This window comes from Dermacentor silvarum, chromosome 1 (assembly GCF_013339745.2).
Source record: "Dermacentor silvarum isolate Dsil-2018 chromosome 1, BIME_Dsil_1.4, whole genome shotgun sequence".
Lineage (NCBI taxonomy): Eukaryota > Metazoa > Arthropoda > Arachnida > Ixodida > Ixodidae > Dermacentor > Dermacentor silvarum.
This window is the reverse complement of record NC_051154.1, coordinates 109,829,845-109,847,821: the sequence shown is the minus strand read 5'-3', so window position 1 is coordinate 109,847,821 and position 17,977 is coordinate 109,829,845. Positions and strand designations below refer to the sequence as shown.

Sequence of the window (17,977 nt, the reverse complement as noted above, 5' to 3'; positions counted from 1 at the left end):
TGGCATAACAGATTCGGCGAAGTCTGAAACTTGGGAAGAGTCAGAACGACTCGTAAATAATTTCTGTACCGAAAAACTTGGGCTTACCGTGACGTCAATTTCGAGAGCACATCGTGTGGGCCGCTTTTCGTCGGAGAAGAAGCGGCCTATCATAGCCAAATCCTTCAATGAGAAGGAAGTCGAACTGGTTCTGAGCCGCGGCTTTAAGTTGAAAAACACCAGCCTGAGCATCTCGCGAGATTACTCGGAAACAGTTCGCGAAAAGCGACGAAAGCTTCTCCAGTTCTCGCGAACTATGAAAAAAGACGGGGATCTAGTACGTCTTGTTTTCAACAAACTGCATTTGAACAATGACGTTTACGAGTGGAACACCAATGAAGGCCAGGCTGTTCTTGTTTCCCGGCGCAGGGATAAATGATGTTCCACCTTCGTTTCCTTAGGCTCAGGTTCATCTACCAGCTTACCCGTAAAATTGCTTTGTAGCACTGACAAAAATTATCCTTTTTATGCACCAATGCTAGAAGTGTTGTCGCTAATGGTATTGCACTCTCATCGCTCATCGATTCATCCCAGGCGTCTTTAGTGTTACTTACCGAGACCTGGCTTAACGACACCATTCACGATAACAGCATCTTTACGAGTGAATCCACTTTCAAGTTTTTTCGATGTGATAGACAACAGCGTAGAGGAGGTGGTGTGCTCATCGCGATAAAGGAAGAATTCATTGCCGCACCCATCATTATCGATTCTTTTCTTGAATGTACTTGGATTTCCTTGAAGGGTACTGCATTTAGTGTAATCATTGGCGTTTTTTACCGTCCACCCGACATGTCTGGCGCGTTTTCCGATGAGTATCATCGGGTGCTGAGCGAGGTGTTCGCGCTTTTTCCGAGGTCGGTAATTATCATTTTTGGCGATTTCAATTTTTTGAATATCAATTGGTCGTCACTCTCGGTATCGGCCACGGATGCGGCCGCACATTCTTTTCTGAGCACTTGTCTTGAGTTTTCATTAACCCAACTTATTAGTCAGCCAACACGATCCACTGAAACTTCTGCCAATATACTAGACCTAGTTTTAACTAACAATCCTGATATATTTTCCGACATAACTCATGAAGAAGGCATCGCAGATCATGATGTTATAACTGGATCCATTAACTTTTGTGTGAGCAAAAGAACAATTACCAAAAAGAAAATAAGATGTTACGGTAAAGCCAATTTCGACGCAATTAACAATGAATTAACAACATTTTCAGATCAATTTCTGCATGATTTCCATGCACGCTCCATTGAACAGAACTGGGCCCTCTTTAAAGCCAACCTCAGTTCTCTCATTGACACGTTCATTCCTATGTTAGCCATTTCATTGACACGTTCATTCCTATGCTAGCCATTTCTTGCAAAAATAGCTCTCCTTGGTTTACCGACAAGCTTCGGCGGCTTAATAACAAAAAGAAGAGACTGTACAGGCAGGCAAAACTGACTGGTCTCGCGAGTGCCCATGACAAACACAAAGCGTGCGAAAAGGCTTATAAGGCATTGCTAAAATCTACTCGCCATAACTTTTTTTCTCATGATTTACCATCCATGCTAAAAAATAATACTCGTCGCTTTTGGCGTGTTGTAAATCCTGTAACTCGCACTGACATCAGTCTTACTGATTCTCATGGAGTTCCTATCCCCGATTCAGACTGTGCTCAACTTCTTAATGATACATTTGTAACAATTTTCACTCATGAAAACGTTAACTCATTGCCAACTTTAAAGGCGTTAGTAGGAATCACAATGCACGAGATAGTCATCAGTGGGTCTGGTGTTTTAGCTCTACTAAGCAATCTTAAAACGTCATCTAGCGCCGACCATCTAGGCTTCAATAATAAATTTTTAAAGAATACATCGCATAGTATTTGTCCTATGTTAACCGCTCTATTTTCCCAGTCACTATCAACAGGCTGTATTCCTAATGACTGGCGCATAGCTAAAATAATACCCATTTTCAAATCAGGTGATCGTGCTTGTCCACTCAATTATCGTCCCATCTCCTTAACCAGTACTATTTCTAAATTACTCGAACATATAATACACACTCAAGTCATCAACTTCCTTGAAGACCATAACATTATTTTCAAGTATCAACACGGTTTTCGCAAGGGCTACTCATGCGAAACCCAACTAGCCGGATTTATTAACGACATACATGCACTGATAGACGCTGGATTTCAAGTTGACGCAATATTTTTAGATTTTTCCAAGGCATTTGATCGTGTTCCACACCATAGGTTGTTACTTAAACTTTCACAGCTTAACATTCACCCTACTATAATTGCATGGATCCCCGATTTTCTCTCATCTAGAACTCAGTTTACATCAATTAACAATTCTAACTCATCTCATGCTGATGTTACGTCTGGAGTTCCACAAGGCAGCGTACTTGGACCTTTACTCTTTCTAATCTATATTAATGATTTACCCAGTTGCGTGTTATCCAAAATCAGACTATTTGCAGATGATTGTGTACTTTATCGATGTGTAACAAGTAACACTGATAATCACTTACTACAAACTGACCTGGAGGCAATAAGTGCATGGTGTTCTAATTGGTTAATGCCATTAAATGTTTCCAAAACTAAACTCTTGTCTTTCACCAATAGGCCCCGAATTCCAACCACCTACTCTCTTGATAACAACGCTGTGGAACTCGCCACAACTTACAAGTACCTTGGCATCAATCTTCAGTCAAACTTATCATGGAATAATCATATTAATCTTACCCTTGCCTCTTCTAACCGTACTCTCAGACTTATTAAACATAACTTAAAAGAAGCCCCAATGCATGTTAAGAAACTAGCGTACACAACATTAATCCGTCCTAAACTAGAATACGCGTCTGCCATTTGGGATCCCGAACAAACTTATATCATCAGTAACATCGAAGCCTTGCAAAACCGTGCTGCGCGTTTCATTTTTTCAGATTATTCACGTTGCACCAGCGTCACCTCGTTAAAGAATAAAGCTGAGTTGGACACCTTAGCACTTCGCCGTAAAATTTCTCGCCTATCACTTTTCCATAAGCTTTATCATCATCCATCACTTCATGATGATTTCTTTCAGTCACCACAAGTTATCTTTCCACGTCGTGACCATCAATACAAAGTCAAACGCATTAACTGCCAGTCATTCCATTATGCATATTCATTCTTACCGCGCACAATAACTGAGTGGAACGCCTTACCATCAGACATTGCCACGGAACCTGACTTGACTAAGTTTCAAGATTTAATTCGCTCACGACTTGTCAACTAATCTTATTATTATTATCTTGGGACTTTTACAGTGTTTTCGATGTTTGTTGCTGTTTTGCTTTTCATTGCAGTTGCCTTATGTTCTCCTAATATGTACTAATGTTTTCTCTGAAATAATTGTGACTCATTTTGTATATTACCTTTGTATCACTCTATTATTATTTTTGTTATATTGTCTTGTTCTTTAATATGATGTATAATCTATGACCAGTGCCTATGACCCCCCCCCCCCATGTAATACTCTCATAATGAGGGCCTTTGGGGGTATTTTGAATAAATAAATAAATAAATCATGTTTTGTTAGGTTTTGAGAGAAACTTGGCCGCCTCATAGTATGTGTGTCGATAACACGAGATCACATTGCCTGCTCAAGATCACATTGCCTGTCGGCTGTGAGAGGCATAGGGCGCGCCAGCCAGCTTGCCTTTACTCGATCCCCTCGACGCGATGCATCAGAAGTCTGCGAGGAGTTCCTTAAACGCGATTTATCTATCTCCATCCAACCCCGTCTACCGCGCTAATGCTATGCACACAAAGGGGAATGTCACGCACTAATGTAGCATTTACGAAAGCAAGGCTGTTGAACCATACACTGAGGGCATGCAGCAAAGACGTCAGTAGCATATCTCTCTCTCTCCCACTGCCGCCAAGATGCTGAGAGGTACAGTGTACGGGTACAGAAGAAAGTCAATCACAGCTGCGTAATAACTCAACCCCGAAGGAGTAAATAAAAAAAAATCTGTCGCTCGTCAACAGCGCGTCAGCGCTGGAAAGGGCCTGAGTCTCTTTTCTACATTATGTATTAGCCCCGAGATCTTTGAGTGGCACCCTCTCGCGTGTGACGTCAGAGGGGGACTCGGCTGCCGCGCCACGCTTGCTCGCTACGCGAAGGCAACTTGGCGCGGTCGGCCGACCTGCTCTGCTCATGTTTTTTGAAGCATACGAAGTCACACTTCGAAGTCACACTTCACTTTTTGAAGTCTACTGCTCATGCAGTAGACATACGAAGGCGCAATAAAATGTTCACAGGCGTTCCTGAGTTTTCTTGTTTTTATAATGACATTTCTATTCTTACGCTGATAAAGGGATATGTTCCAAACTGTCTCCGATAGTGTGAAAGTGCGTTGAACAGAAAGTAGTCCTCTGCTAACCTAAACAAACAATATGTTTGCATTGTAAAGTGGTAATGAGATTTACTGGAAAGAAAATAGTGTAAAGCATGCTTGATGATTGCTAAAGCTGATAGAGCGTGGTGCAACTAATGTTCGAAGTAAACCGCGTGTCACTGAACAATTTAGATTTTTCTGATCAGAAAAAAAAAGTTTTATACATGCAACACCAAGTGACTAAAGTTATGAGCGAAATTTAAAATTTGTATTCACCTACAATGCGACTTAGTCGACACGAAAGTTTGCGAATGAGCCCTCCAATCGCGCTTCACTTCCACAGCTACGTAAATTCTAATTTACTCGCTCGGCACCATATTTTATTACTGAGTCACGAGATCGTTTCCCTACCCGCGAGGGCTGCGGTTATGTGAAATGTTCTAAATTAAAAAATTAAATTAGGGGATTTTACGTGCCAAAACAACCATATGATTATGAAACACGCCGTAGTGGAGGACGCCGGATTCATTCTTACTGCCTGGGGTTGTTTAACGGGCACCGAAATTTAAGTATACGCGAGCGCTTTCGCATTTCACCGCCATTGATATGCGGTCGCCGCGGCTGGGGTCGAATGAGCGACTTCGAGTTTAGCAGAGCAACGCCATTGGGCGCTATATCACCATCGGGGGGTGATATATAGAAGATACATGAGATATACAACGTTTGTTGTCTCCCTAATATTGACATTTATGAACTAAACCTATAAAAAAAACAGATCCAGTAATTGGAGAGCGCCGCGTTACGCGAAACACCGTCAGAGTGCGAGGAAACGCATGGAAATGAAGCTATTCTAGCCGGAGCGTACAAACGCGGTCCCTCGACTGACGTCACCGCAGCGCCACCATCGGTCGCGCACGTGGCTACTAGTTCCTGTTGCGTCGAAAAGAACAAATTAAAATCTGAGAACATGCGAGTCGTGCGGCGCGCCATCGTTTCGTCCACGCCAGTGTTGCGGACCTTCTTTCTCTCTTTTTTTAAAATTATTTTCTTTTAGATGCTCCACAAGCTCGAACAAGACGAGTAATGACACATGAGCGCGTAGGTATAGCAGCTCCGGATCGCCGGCTGCCATTCTTGTCGTTTGAGCTATTGCTGCATGCTGGTCAAGAAACGTCGCTCCATCTGCTGTTTCGTTTATAGCAGACAGCAAAAGCAGCGTTGAAACGAAAGGACGCACTCTTCGCGTCATTTAGTTCGTGTATTTGCATGACACCTGCTCGTGCCTGCCTGCCCACTCGCTTGCCCTCGTTCGTTCACAATAGCTAGGCCTCCAAAATAAGTATACCCCACGCGAGCAAACCTTGTTCAAATCAACGGCACGTAAATAACTCAATTCTGAGTGGAAGAAATTTAGTTTTTAATGTCTATGTGCAATGGCTCCCAAAGGTCTGCTAATGTTTAGCAGCCGAACTCCTTTTCTTCATATATGTATACTTTTCCCAATCATGATATTCCAAATTTATGCGAATTTAGCCCTGCTTGAAGCGTGTTTCAGCGTCACTAAAATGTGCTGTTCACTAAATGCGTACAGTACTATGCACGTGTCAGGTTAGGGCGTGTATTTTCGAACAAGTTCAAGAAGCATTTAGTAAGCCCGCTCCACTCGACAAGAAATACCCGATTCGATTGACGTAATCGCAGTATAATCTAATAGCCTTTGTACGACACATGCCGCCCCGAACTGCGGATAATGCGGTTGCACTGTAATCGGTCGTAGTCTCAATCCCCTTTGTTTCAATATTTTTTTATCTGCAGCGATGACCGCTCCACCGCGGAAATCTGCGCGCTCGGCTTTTCAGCTACCCTTGTTTTATCGCACGCCTCAAGTTACTATCGCCGGAAGAAACGCATCCTCGCATCCACGCTGTCTGCTTCGCACCATCGTAAAGTAAGGCACTTCCCGCCAGAGCGGGGCTCGTTTCATCTCGGTGGACAAAAGTATGAGCTCCAAAAACACGTAAGTCTGCGCCCACAGCTATATTTTTGTTGATGATTGAGAAAGCTACAAAGCTTCTCTTCGTGCACTGCTGGCGATGAAAGCTATTCCGCAATGTGCGCACAGTGAATGAGGAACGCTTCAGTGCGACGAGAAATGAACTGTTTGCCGGTCCTAGCAACAACATGTCGTGTTTTCCGGAGCACACTGCCTTTGTGTGCTCGATCGACGTGGTTTTTACGTGACGTGTTGTTGCTTAGCTACAGAATTACGAGTAAAACTGCTCTGACTGCCCAACCGCGAACGCTGTTTAAAGACGCAGCGCTGGCACAATAGCTACGCGCTTGGTGCCGGGTTAACGCTAGTACGCGTTTAATTTGAATGAATCCCGGGGTTTTACGAGCCAAAACCACGATTTGATTATGAGGCACGCGCGCGCCTAATTTCCTTACTGGTGTTTTAGTTTGTCCGACTTACCCTAAATTTGAGAAGAACGTCCATGAAAGTGAAGGGCTTTTTGTGCGTGTGTTTGTGTTTTGTTTAGTTAGCCCTTAATCGCCGCTATATGGAGCTATGACTGCAAGCGCTTCCTTTCTGTTGCCGCTCTAGAACAATTCCATTGACTTGCGTTAGCAGCCACCTTTTCTTGGCTACAAAATGCGAAAACGCCCGCATCGACGATAGTTACGGAAGCCTCCGCAGTTTTGAGCAATTTTTACCCGATTGATACGCAAATACGCATCAGTTCTTCCAGGGCATTGTGATGCACGTTACGGCTCCTAATTTCCCTCGGGCATAAAATTATTTTAAAATACTCGAGTTTTGTCGTCCGACCTTAGATTACAGCGTAGCACGGCCAGCGGCATAACCGCGAGGACGTGGCTACATGCACAAAAGCGCAGGCAGAAAATAATGTGCGTATTACATGTTTAAAAGCAATAATATAGAGATGATCAAATGGCTGTTTACTCGCGTATACATGATCACTCCACACAAATTTGTAAGAACACAAATTTGTTGGCAACCTCAGCTTAAGGCCGCCAGCGTTATAAGCACCTTGTTATGAGCCCTGTGGAAACAGTGCCAATTTGCTTTCGACCCTTGCCCACGACGTAACATTTCTTTTTTTGTGTTTACGATTTTGGGCACACCACACCAATGGGGTCTGCGGACATAAAAGAGAGCCGTCAACTTATGAGTGATTCATAATTGAGAGCCCTTGGGCTAGCCTTTGTGAAGAATCATATTTTATTGAGACAGGTGCAAACGCCCGATATAGGGCTCGCGACGTACGAGATGATATAACGGAAGAGCACGTTTATAGAAGACTTAGTGACAACTCAGAAGAACTGCACCGTCTTTCTTTGCGTATTTGCGTATGTTTGTGCATCGTGTTCGTTCACAAATCTGCAGAAATAACTAGGCGAGCATGTTCGGCGAAACGCCATTCGTTTTTGTTAAAACTTCAGTCTGCGTAACGCTCGCAACGAGACACCGATTAGCACGTCTCCAGTGGCGCGCGCTACGCCACGCGAAACATGGCAAACACTTGTGTCGGGACGAACGGAATCGCCGCAACGCATTCCAAGGGGCGGGTAGCTTTCCACTGGAAAACGCCCGTGTTATGCCGCATGCGTGCTTGAGCGGCTCATCGAAAGCGAAGATGTTGTTGCGAGTCAAACGCGGAATGTGAGTGGCATTTGACGACGACGAGCGGTTCCATTAACAAACACACACATGTCTGTGATCGCAAACGAGCACGTGTGCTTGAACCAGTGTAGCCATATAAACAAAGAAAAATAGGAGCTGGCTTCAACGCGCAGCCGCAACCACCCTCCCTGTTTTGGAAAACTTAATTGTCCAAGAGAGCTCCCCACGTGACGACATTGCAAGCATATACTTGGTAGTCGCGTTTTGTTAGTCCTTTTTTTTTTTTGGGGGGGGGGGGGGGGGGGGGGCGCTAGATCAAGCCCGGCACGGCCCATTTCTCAAGAGGCGTTGGCCTCACAGAATCGTTTCCTGGGATTACGTACTCGGAAGGCTGTTACACGGTCAAGGACGACCGAAGGAACTGCAGCCCTGTGTTGCTAATTTTTTCCCCCCTGCAGTCCTCTCAGTATTGACATATATTTTTACGCAGCTCTTATACGTAAACTGAACAAGTAACTTAGCGCAATAAAAACACACACAAGAAAGGAAGACAAAGACAAGCACTAGTCTGTGTTTTTATTGCGCTAAGTTGCTTGTTCAATTATGGAAAACCAACTAGCCCAACAATTAATTCTTCTTTAGGACGCGAACAAACAGCGCTAGGACGGGACGAGACAGAGAGAGAAAGAGAGAAAATCATTAATGAAAGGCAGGGCAGGTTAACCAGGACGGAGCCCGGTTGGCTACCCTACACTGGGGGTCCACGTCCCAAAACTCTGCTAATGTTTAGCAGCCGAACTCCTTTTCTTCATATATGTATACTTTTCCCAATCATGATATTCCAAATGTATGCGAATTTAGCCCTGCTTGAAGCATGTTTCAGTGTCACTAAAATGTGCTGTTGCCCAAAATGCGTACAGAACTATGCACGTGTCAGGTTAGGGAGTGTATTTTCGAACAAGTTCAATAAGCATTTAGTAAGCCCGCTCCACTAGACAAGAAATGCACGATTCGATTGACGTAATCGCAGTATAATCTAATAGCCTTTGTACGACACATGCTGCCCCGAACTGCGTAGAATGCGGCTGCACTGTAATCGGTTTTGTGTAGCACACGGAAATCATCTATAAAGCGAAATACAACCTCGTGTGTGATGAAGTTAGCCGGTGCATTGATAGGTATGGGACCACTAAGTTTCAGAATGCGTGTGGCATATATATTGACTTTTTTTTAGCTCCTTAATTTTTTACCTCTGATTGACGTTCATAAGCTACAATGGTGCCTACAACGTTCGTAAGCTACAACGTTCGTAAAAGGACGACAGCGTGACGAAGATGGTATTAGGACAATGGAATGACGACGACCGCGCTTACGCGCTTACTTTTGACATCCTCATGTCATTTACTACGTAAAGCAGTTACCGCGGCACTAACAACAACGACGGCAACTGTGGTATGACGAGCGTTCATTCGCTGACATGTGAGATCTTCGTGAGACGGACGCTATAGCTGAGAAGGACTGCTCAGCCGGAAGTAGGGCTGCGTACGACCCGCGATTCACTTGGCCTTCTATTCGCCATTATTGAGCAAATAATTATGACAATGCTGATTATTCCACGACGTTGAAATTTATACGAAATTTTATCATCCCACACCTCTTTTATCGCGCCCGCGAAAACGATTTACGGTGTGCATTTTGTGTGACTCGACGCACGCTAAAACTCGATGCCCCATAGGAGGTTCCTGCTTTTCACACTAAATTGGAATGTCTAAACACACTTTTGAGAGCGAGAAATCAGAAATGCCATCTGTTTGAAAAAAAATTTCATCTTTCCTCCCGTCAAGTCATGTAGTTAAAAGGCGAGCACGATATCACTATGCTGTGACGCCTGCATGTCACGACGTAGCGCAGCGCCGTTACCGGTTTCGCTTCTGACGACAGCCAGCTTGTTCGTCGCCACTGATTTGATGTGGCGACATGACTAACTTTGACATCGCATCAAATATTTAAGAAGAAAAAAATAGAAAGCAATATGCATGGTACTATAGCGAAGCGGCATTGGACTGATGACAGGCACAAGGTACTTATACTTCCTGATGGATGCAAATGCTGCTGACAGCTGCTGGCGTAAGCGTAGGTATAGCCGGCCAAATCTTAAGCTAGCTTATGTAATTGCGTTTTTTTTTCAGCTGTCCAGTGCGTTACGATGGAACAAATTTGTGAAACGGTCGAGCTTAACTAATGCGCACAAATCTCGTCAAGATAGCATACTAATTTGTAAGTTTGTGCCTAATTTAAGGTGCTGGCGCACAGAAAGTCGCCGCTCGCGAACGCTATAGTTAAAGATTTGGGCGGCTGTGCATGCAAGGTGATTGAGTGGTGGCCTTTGCGAAGACAAAAAAAAATATTGAGAAACATGCGATCCTGCGTTGGCTGATGTTTATCATCGAAATAAAAGGTCGCCAGTAATTTGCTGACATCTACGGGCGTGGTTTCTCCGACTGTTCATTTCCCTCCGCCTAATTAGTCAAATACATAGGTTCGCGTGGGCCGCTTCCTGTCGCTTGAAAAAGACTTGGCCACCCGGCGTGCTGCCAGTTCAGATGGAATAGTGCGATAAGGATTAACATTTTCGATCACTTCGCTCGAGACCCCTTTGTCAATTTGTGCGGTAACAGCATATAGACACATGAAGCTGTCGTTTTCTAGTACAGTCGCGTGTTTAGGCTTTTGTTGGTATAGCGTTACGTGACCACCGGGCATCCGAGTTTCTCAGTGAACTGAAGTTTCGATACCTTCGGAGTAATCGCGTGACATAAGACATGTTTTACAGGTCTTCATCATTGAGGCCCTCTATATATAAACTTCAAGTGTATAGTGCGAACATCATTTCTTGCACCGCGAGTTTACCACATGAAGTTACCACATGATTTATCTCTCTATGGAATTCTCATAATCGAACACCTTCTGTGAACACCTGAGCTACCTCTTCCATGTGGCTACACGCGCGACCGACGGGCGTTCTCTCTGCGTTGTAGAGTGGGTACAGGTCGTCTTGAATAACCTGCCTGCCGAATCAGATCAGTCAAGCAAGTAGAGCGGGTTGCACCGCCAACAGACTTGGATCTATATGGAGCTGTTCAGCATACACCGTTCCTCCATGTACTTATCGCGCATATATAGGCTTCCTTCGAATTTTCATCCTCATCATTGTTCTTTTCTCACTTTCATGACACCAAACACCATTCTTCAAACTCGATCTTGTTAATGCATTCTGCATGCCACAAAATATATTTTTGCGATGAAAAAATATGCTGGGGGTCTTGACACTAAACTTCTGCCAAGTTGCTCAATCAAAGGTGCAGTTTTTTTTTTTTTTTTTTTTAGTGGCACGAGCATCGAGTGACACTCTTGCGCAGCACTTCCGGTTCGCCTCCTGAGACGACCGGGGACGAAATTCAAAATAAATAAGAAAATTATAGAAAGAAAAATAGTACAGTATTCATGGTTCTCATTATATAGATATGTCAGAGCATAAGTTTAGTTACAAGTTGAGTTACGGAAGTGTCATAACGACGAGTCATCTAACGTCCCGATGACGACGACAACCAAATAAAAAACGGTAGGCGACTGATCGTTTTTTTTTTTTTTTTTATTACTCAATTCTTTGTCCATTATTTTCTTTTTTTTTTCAGCCGAGCAAGCGCGTGACAACGGCGGCGTTATAGTTCTGCGCTATATATCGGTTTCACGGGGCAGCTTGTATTCCTCATCACGCGGCGTCCGTGTTTGGATAGGAGCGAAGTCTAAAAAAAATCACGTTTGCGCGGCAGTGACACAAATATTTCTGTACACGCGTCAGAAAACCCGGATCTTCGACAAGCTAAATGGTTCAGATAAATTTACTACGAGTTATCTACTGCATCGTCACATCTCAGCGAGACTGCGATGCTTTGAAGCACAGAAAGCCCCTTCGTTTGAATTCCGTAATTCCGTGTCTCCCGATTGGTGTCGTGGTAAGTCCTAAGCACGCGTGCGGCCTAATAAAAATAACTGTCATAACAAATAAATAGCTCGCAACCGCTGAGCATTGTGGTCTCCGAGACGCACACCAGCGAGCGGGTATTTCCCCCCCCCCCCCTTTTTTTTTTTTTTCTCGGCCACCAGGCGCGACCTTCGGCGAGGCCAGCAGCCGGCGGCACTGCTGCCTGAGGCGGCCTTCGGCACCCCGGAATGTGCCAACCGTTGTTTTTATCCCTCCAATTTACCGCCGTCAGCCCTCGAGCTCGAACGCCCCAATGTGTTCGCGGGGCTCGGAAGTGAGTAATTGCCTCATGGTTGAGCAGCCTGGTTCCTATACAGGGTGTGTATCGCTTAAGCAGGTAAAAATTGTGTTTTTTTTTTTTTTTAATGTTACATGTTGCAGTACTCCAAGAAGCTGGCCCGAGCCGGCAGCGAGATTGGTGACTGTTGCGGCGTGAGCGCTTATATAAATTAGCAGCGAAGCCCAAACATCGCGCTGTTTAATAAAGCGAAACGACCACGGAGGTCAAACTGCTGCATATAGACGGCGATAAAGCAGCGCGTGCTGACTCCACCGCACCCGTGGAGTCCAAATTCCGCGCCTGCCAAGAAAGCGGAGCAATTACGCGGAGCGCTTGCTCTTTATTTACCGCTGGTCACTCGCTGCTTGCGTCAATCGAGGCATTCCGGTAGCTTCGGCACCTTTTAACCCTGATTTAATGTGGCATCTGACGTCCGAGGGACGCGGGAACGTTCTAACGTAATCCTGTGGTTCAATCAAGGTTGCTTCCTTAGTTTTCTTCGTCTTTTTTCTTTCCCGCATATTAGAGGTCCCACAGGAAGGGAAATTAGCGAATGTATATGCTCCGTTCGTATCCGCCCCCATACGACGGAATTATAGCTGCGCGCAAGTACAGCATGGCATGTCAAAGAAGAATCTATGAGAGAATATCTGTGAGGTTAACCAGGATGAGCCTTGTTAACTACCCTGCACTGGGAAGGGGAGAAAGGAAACAAGAAAATAAGGAGAGAACAAAAGGTAACTGCTCGCACACGTGTGGCTCAAGTGTTCGTCGGTCGCGAGTGGTCGGTCACATAGGACAGCGTCCTTCGAAGAAACGAAACGCGGCATGTCAGATACCGATAAATGAACTCGGGATTTTTTTTTTTTTTTTTGAAGAAATTGACCTATATACCTGGACATTTCGTGTCAGAGCATTGGCTGCTAAATATTATTCAAGAGTCGGGGTCACAGTATTGTAAATGCGCAGTCAGGCAGCAAAACCCAGTGGATTAATCACTGTTTCGTTTAAAAGTCACTCACTGCAAGTTCCGCCTGGAAGCTACGCTTGCGTTCTATGAAGCCTTCGTTAAAAATGTCGCCGAATGCTTTAGGCTGGCCGGCATGTGTATTAATATGTCGACCTTTAGGACTGATTTTAGCTTTCTCATTCGCTTCCCCGTTTCACCTCAAGAATTCGCATAAGTAAGTATGAAACTGTTAGGCCCCAAAGTATCTTCAATATGTATGCAGAGCGTCCGCATGCGAACGAGTTCGCCGGAGTCAGACTACCCAGAGGGAGCTACTAAATACGGTTATGTTGCCTTTGTCGCAAGTTATAAGATCTTCTTGTAAAAGAAAAATTCTTCAAGGCTATTTTATTGCAGTGAATAAAATGCGGGTTCAGGTTAATCTTTTGGCCTTTCTTCTTTATTTCTTTTCTCTCTGGGAAGTTTTATTAAATGCTGAATAAAACTGAACACACTGATTAAGCGTGCTGTTATTCATTCATTCGTTTTATTTATTTATTTATTTATTTATTTATTTATTTATTTATTTATTTATTTATTTATTTATTTATTTATTTATTTATCTATTTATTTATTTATTTATTTATTTATTTATTTATTTATTTATTTATTTTGGAGGGAGGAGAAAGCGTACCAGATAGAAACATACAAACAGTGTAGTTTTTGGTGCCGCTGTGGTTGCGTATTGCTTGAAGTCGATGAAGAAGAGAGCCTTACTCAGTGCATTTCGCGTGGTATACCATGCACGAAAATGGTGGTTACACATGAGACCTCCTGTGTAACATTTTAGCAGTGTGCCTAGCAATCTCAAGTTCTCTTGAGGCTAGACAAGGTTACTTCTGAAGGACTACGTCCGAAAGCGGTGTGCACGGCGTCCACCTACGGTCGTGATACTGGGCTGTATCAACAATGCTCCAAGACGCATTTGTACCTTTGCATACCACGCTTTGATGCTTTTAGCACCTTGCAAATTTCGCCTGCACTTGTTTTTCAACAAGCGAAGAAAGCGGCGATTTGCTTTCGTGGCGAAAAGAATCAAAAACAATTTTATGAGGAGGTCTGCGATTCAAAGAGCCCCTCATTAGGTCCCGTTGGAAATTTTGCTCGCGACATACGAGGGTATACAGTACGGTAATACTTTGCAAGCATGATCGCTACCACGTGGTCTAAGCGCCATGCTTGTCTGTTTACAATGCTTGTATACATATATTCTCTGACGATCGAACCGGACTCCAGTCGGGACTTTAGTTAAACCTGCGTTTCTTACATTTGTAATTTTTACTGGCGTATATTGCACCGGATGCTCTGAACATCTTTATCTTTGAACGTGCACGCCCGCCCGCGCCCACACTACGTATAAATATGCATTTATTTATTCTTTTATTTATTTATAACCAGCGTACTTGGTCGATTTACGAAAACATGCTCAGCCAGAGTCACTGTTTTGCTTTCTTTCTCCCTACAACCTCTCTCCGTGATTCGTCGTGGGCAATCGTTGTTGGAAAAATACCTGTAACGCTTGCAGTTTTAAAATTTCGTGCAGATACTTGATGGCAACAGTGCGCTGTCATCGTCAAACCTTACCTTCACTTCCAATAATGTCCCTTCAGTACTCAAGTCAGTGGTGGTGGTAAATGTGTACTTTATTTCTTTGAGATAACGTCTCGCCTTTTCAGTGACAGCCCGAGACAACAATTGAGGGCGATGCTCAACGCCACGCCATTGACGGAAGCGGCGCCGTGCCCTCGCAGGTGCCTTCAAGCGCCGGAGCCTTCCGGGGACTGGGACCTGGAGGACGTCTGCACCGTGCTGGGCGCCATTTCGCTGCTGCTGGTGGGGCTGGTTGGCGTGCCTCTCTGCTTCTACTGGGACAGCCGCTGTGTGCTGCTGACCATCGGCTCGCTCGTGGCGCTCTGCATCATGGCGCGCGTGGTGCACGAGCGCCGCGCAGCTGCGCACCACGCTCGACAGCATTGGCTGTCGCTCACCACCTCGTTCTTGGTCCAGCACCGAACGCAGGAGCGTGAGCCCCTCATCTCTTGCAAGGGCACCAACAGCGTCTGAAAAAATGCTCTGCGCGCTCCGGCATACAAATTTCCTGCCACAGTGGTTCGTCAGGAGTTTTCAACAGGGTGCAAGGATTAGCTCCTGCCAATAGGCCCCTCTTTCCATCATTCGGCAAAAGGGCCGGTAACGGACTGCAAGAGCGACGGAGCAGATTGCGTGTTTTCTCAGCGCGCACCCAGAACGGACTTCGCTGTGACCGGAGCCTTTTAACATTTTAACATTCGCCCTCTGCTCTGCCAGAGCTAACGGGCCTAAACATTGGCGCTGTATATAGTGCATCACATTTTGCTTCCCGTAGAGAGCGATTTTGCTCACTCACCTGCCTATGGTCAGCTTTTTTTTTTTTTTCATGACTCATCTTTTAGTGTAAAGGACGCTACGTCTCGAGTAAATCAACAGAAAACTAAAGAAAAAAGAAAGTAAGCGATTCCTCCGCTGCTTCGGCACCGTATGAGTGCTTATTTTGTGAGCCATGTTGAAGATGTGCCTAGCCGTATCTGGCTGTCTTGAAGTGCCTTGCTACACGACATTTACATTTTACCCTCCACGAACAGAGTGCTCAGTAGTTATTGATCACTTCGCACCTTCGCTTGCAAAACTGATTTCTGTCTCGTGGCGACTCTGAATACATCTTAAACGCGCTATATTGAACCATGAATTACATACTAGCGACAAATTTGAAATGGTTTCTCAATTCTGAAATTGCCCTCGCTCGAATGCTTGAAAGCCACACTTTCGGCCAGTTTAGTTACACTTCGAAGCATTGCCTGTGGACACTGCGCTCTACCTCTACATATTTATTGCGAGCATTTTAACTATTTACCTTATTTTATTTCGGAGAGCACTTTTACCCCTTTCCTTGTCACGTTTTACTGATATGCGAAAAAAATTGAGGGAAAGGGTAGGAACGGAGCAATAAAGTTGTAGGTTTTATTTGCTGTCATGTTCAAGCTTTGTGATCATACTGCACTTAAGCACTTAAACGACTTTGGCGTCGTGCTGCTATACTGCTTCTGGAAGAGTAGTATAGCACCACCCTGTCTCAACTGTATTCTCATTCATTCTTAGCGCACACTCTCAATCATGAGTTGCTCTGACCATTTCGTCGCGTTCTTAAATCTGTAAAGATGACCGTCAACCGCCCTCAAAGCGCGTGTATACTTCTAAAGATCTAATTTTCTCTTTTTCTGCAACTGAAATCTACGTAAATTAGGCTGGCCGCTTTGCTGGCGATACATCTCCTACGGGTACGTATGCAATGAAGCGTTGTTATTGCGACTTGTTTGTTTTCGTGGCACTGTGCTTCTTTGAATGGGTTTTCTTCGTTTGCCAACCCGAGCTTGGCGAAGGCCCCATTGACTCCCATCCTTGAAGTAAGAGCATTGCTTTTCTCCACGTAGAAAACCACGGTTAGACTCCTTCAACGCAATTTATTGCCAATCGATGTCAGCGTCTGGTTCTACTATTCTCTAAGCAATTGAGTAGCGCGAATTGAGGCACCCGTGTTATTAAGCTCACACGGAAAGTGCTTGCGCTTATGTCGCGCTTCAGCCGTCTGATGTTTGTTATGCGCAATGCGACGCTGTGAAAATTTGAACACTCATATAACGCCAATCTGAAAAAAATTAGGCCAGAAGTTAGCGCCGCTAACTCTCAGATTATGACGAATGTGAGGTCCCGAAAGATGCGAGCGCGTGCCTCACGGGAAACCTTGCACATTCTCATTTATCACATTGACGTTTCTATACCCCTTATCTTAAAAACTTGTGACTCCGTGTACACCGTGACGCGTTCGCGTAAGCTTAACACACCTAAGAGTTTTCTGTTAGATACCTCTGACGTAGGTGAAGTCCGCCTGTAATGCTATAAATAAATGCGTGACCGATGGTGGAATCAAGCCTAGTCTTCTGGAACGAGCCAAGCTCTGTCCTTCAGCACAGCAGCCCAATGCTATAACCATTACGCCACGATCACACGCATGCTTCTCTGGTGTCAAAGTCGCTCTGAAACATCTGGCGAGTGCGTCACGTGCCAGTTTCTCATATTCTACCCTCTGGGCAGATAGTGTTACACTGCACTGCCTTCGAGATCGCTCCATATTTTTCGCCAGACAGACACCTACAAAAACTTCCTTCACACACGACCGGTGATAAAAATGGTGATAAAAGCGTATCGCTGGGTATGCCCCAGCTGCGTTTAATCGCGATAAGTGTCAAAACGTATTTTTATTTAAAAAATATCGTAATAAAATAAGTAAAACCGGAATTGACACTGTTTATTGCGATTTGACGTCACGGGCTCTATAGGCAAACCACGTAACCTTATCTCAGTTGTCTTCCACCCATGCAATGGGTAGGCCACGTGCGGTGAGACTGTCATCGACGGCGCATCATCGCTCGTGTATGGACCTCCCATTGGCCAAGAACCTTACCAGTATCGCCACAGAGCCACTGGCCGTATATCATAGCAATCATAAAGCGTTAGTCACATTGGTGACCAAATAATAAATCCGTAAAAGCA

The 17,977-nt window shown here is 44.7% G+C and overlaps 1 protein-coding gene across 2 annotated transcripts; it reads left to right on the top strand.

Moving 5' to 3' along the window:
* The first annotated feature begins 6,129 nt into the window (after positions 1-6,129).
* On the top strand, positions 6,130-17,334 carry LOC119450198 (uncharacterized). 2 transcript variants are annotated; one of them, XM_049672280.1, is made up of 2 exons: positions 6,130-6,427; positions 15,067-17,334. In XM_049672280.1, the coding sequence occupies exons 1-2, from the start codon at positions 6,411-6,413 to the stop codon at positions 15,452-15,454; spliced, it is 405 nt and encodes a 134-aa protein (XP_049528237.1). In that variant the 5' UTR covers positions 6,130-6,410; the 3' UTR covers positions 15,455-17,334. The 2 variants fall into 2 exon arrangements, with proteins under 2 accessions (XP_049528237.1, XP_037569511.1); XM_037713583.2 differs by having other exon boundaries at positions 6,131-6,427; positions 15,142-17,334.
* Positions 17,335-17,977: the final 643 nt, after the last annotated feature.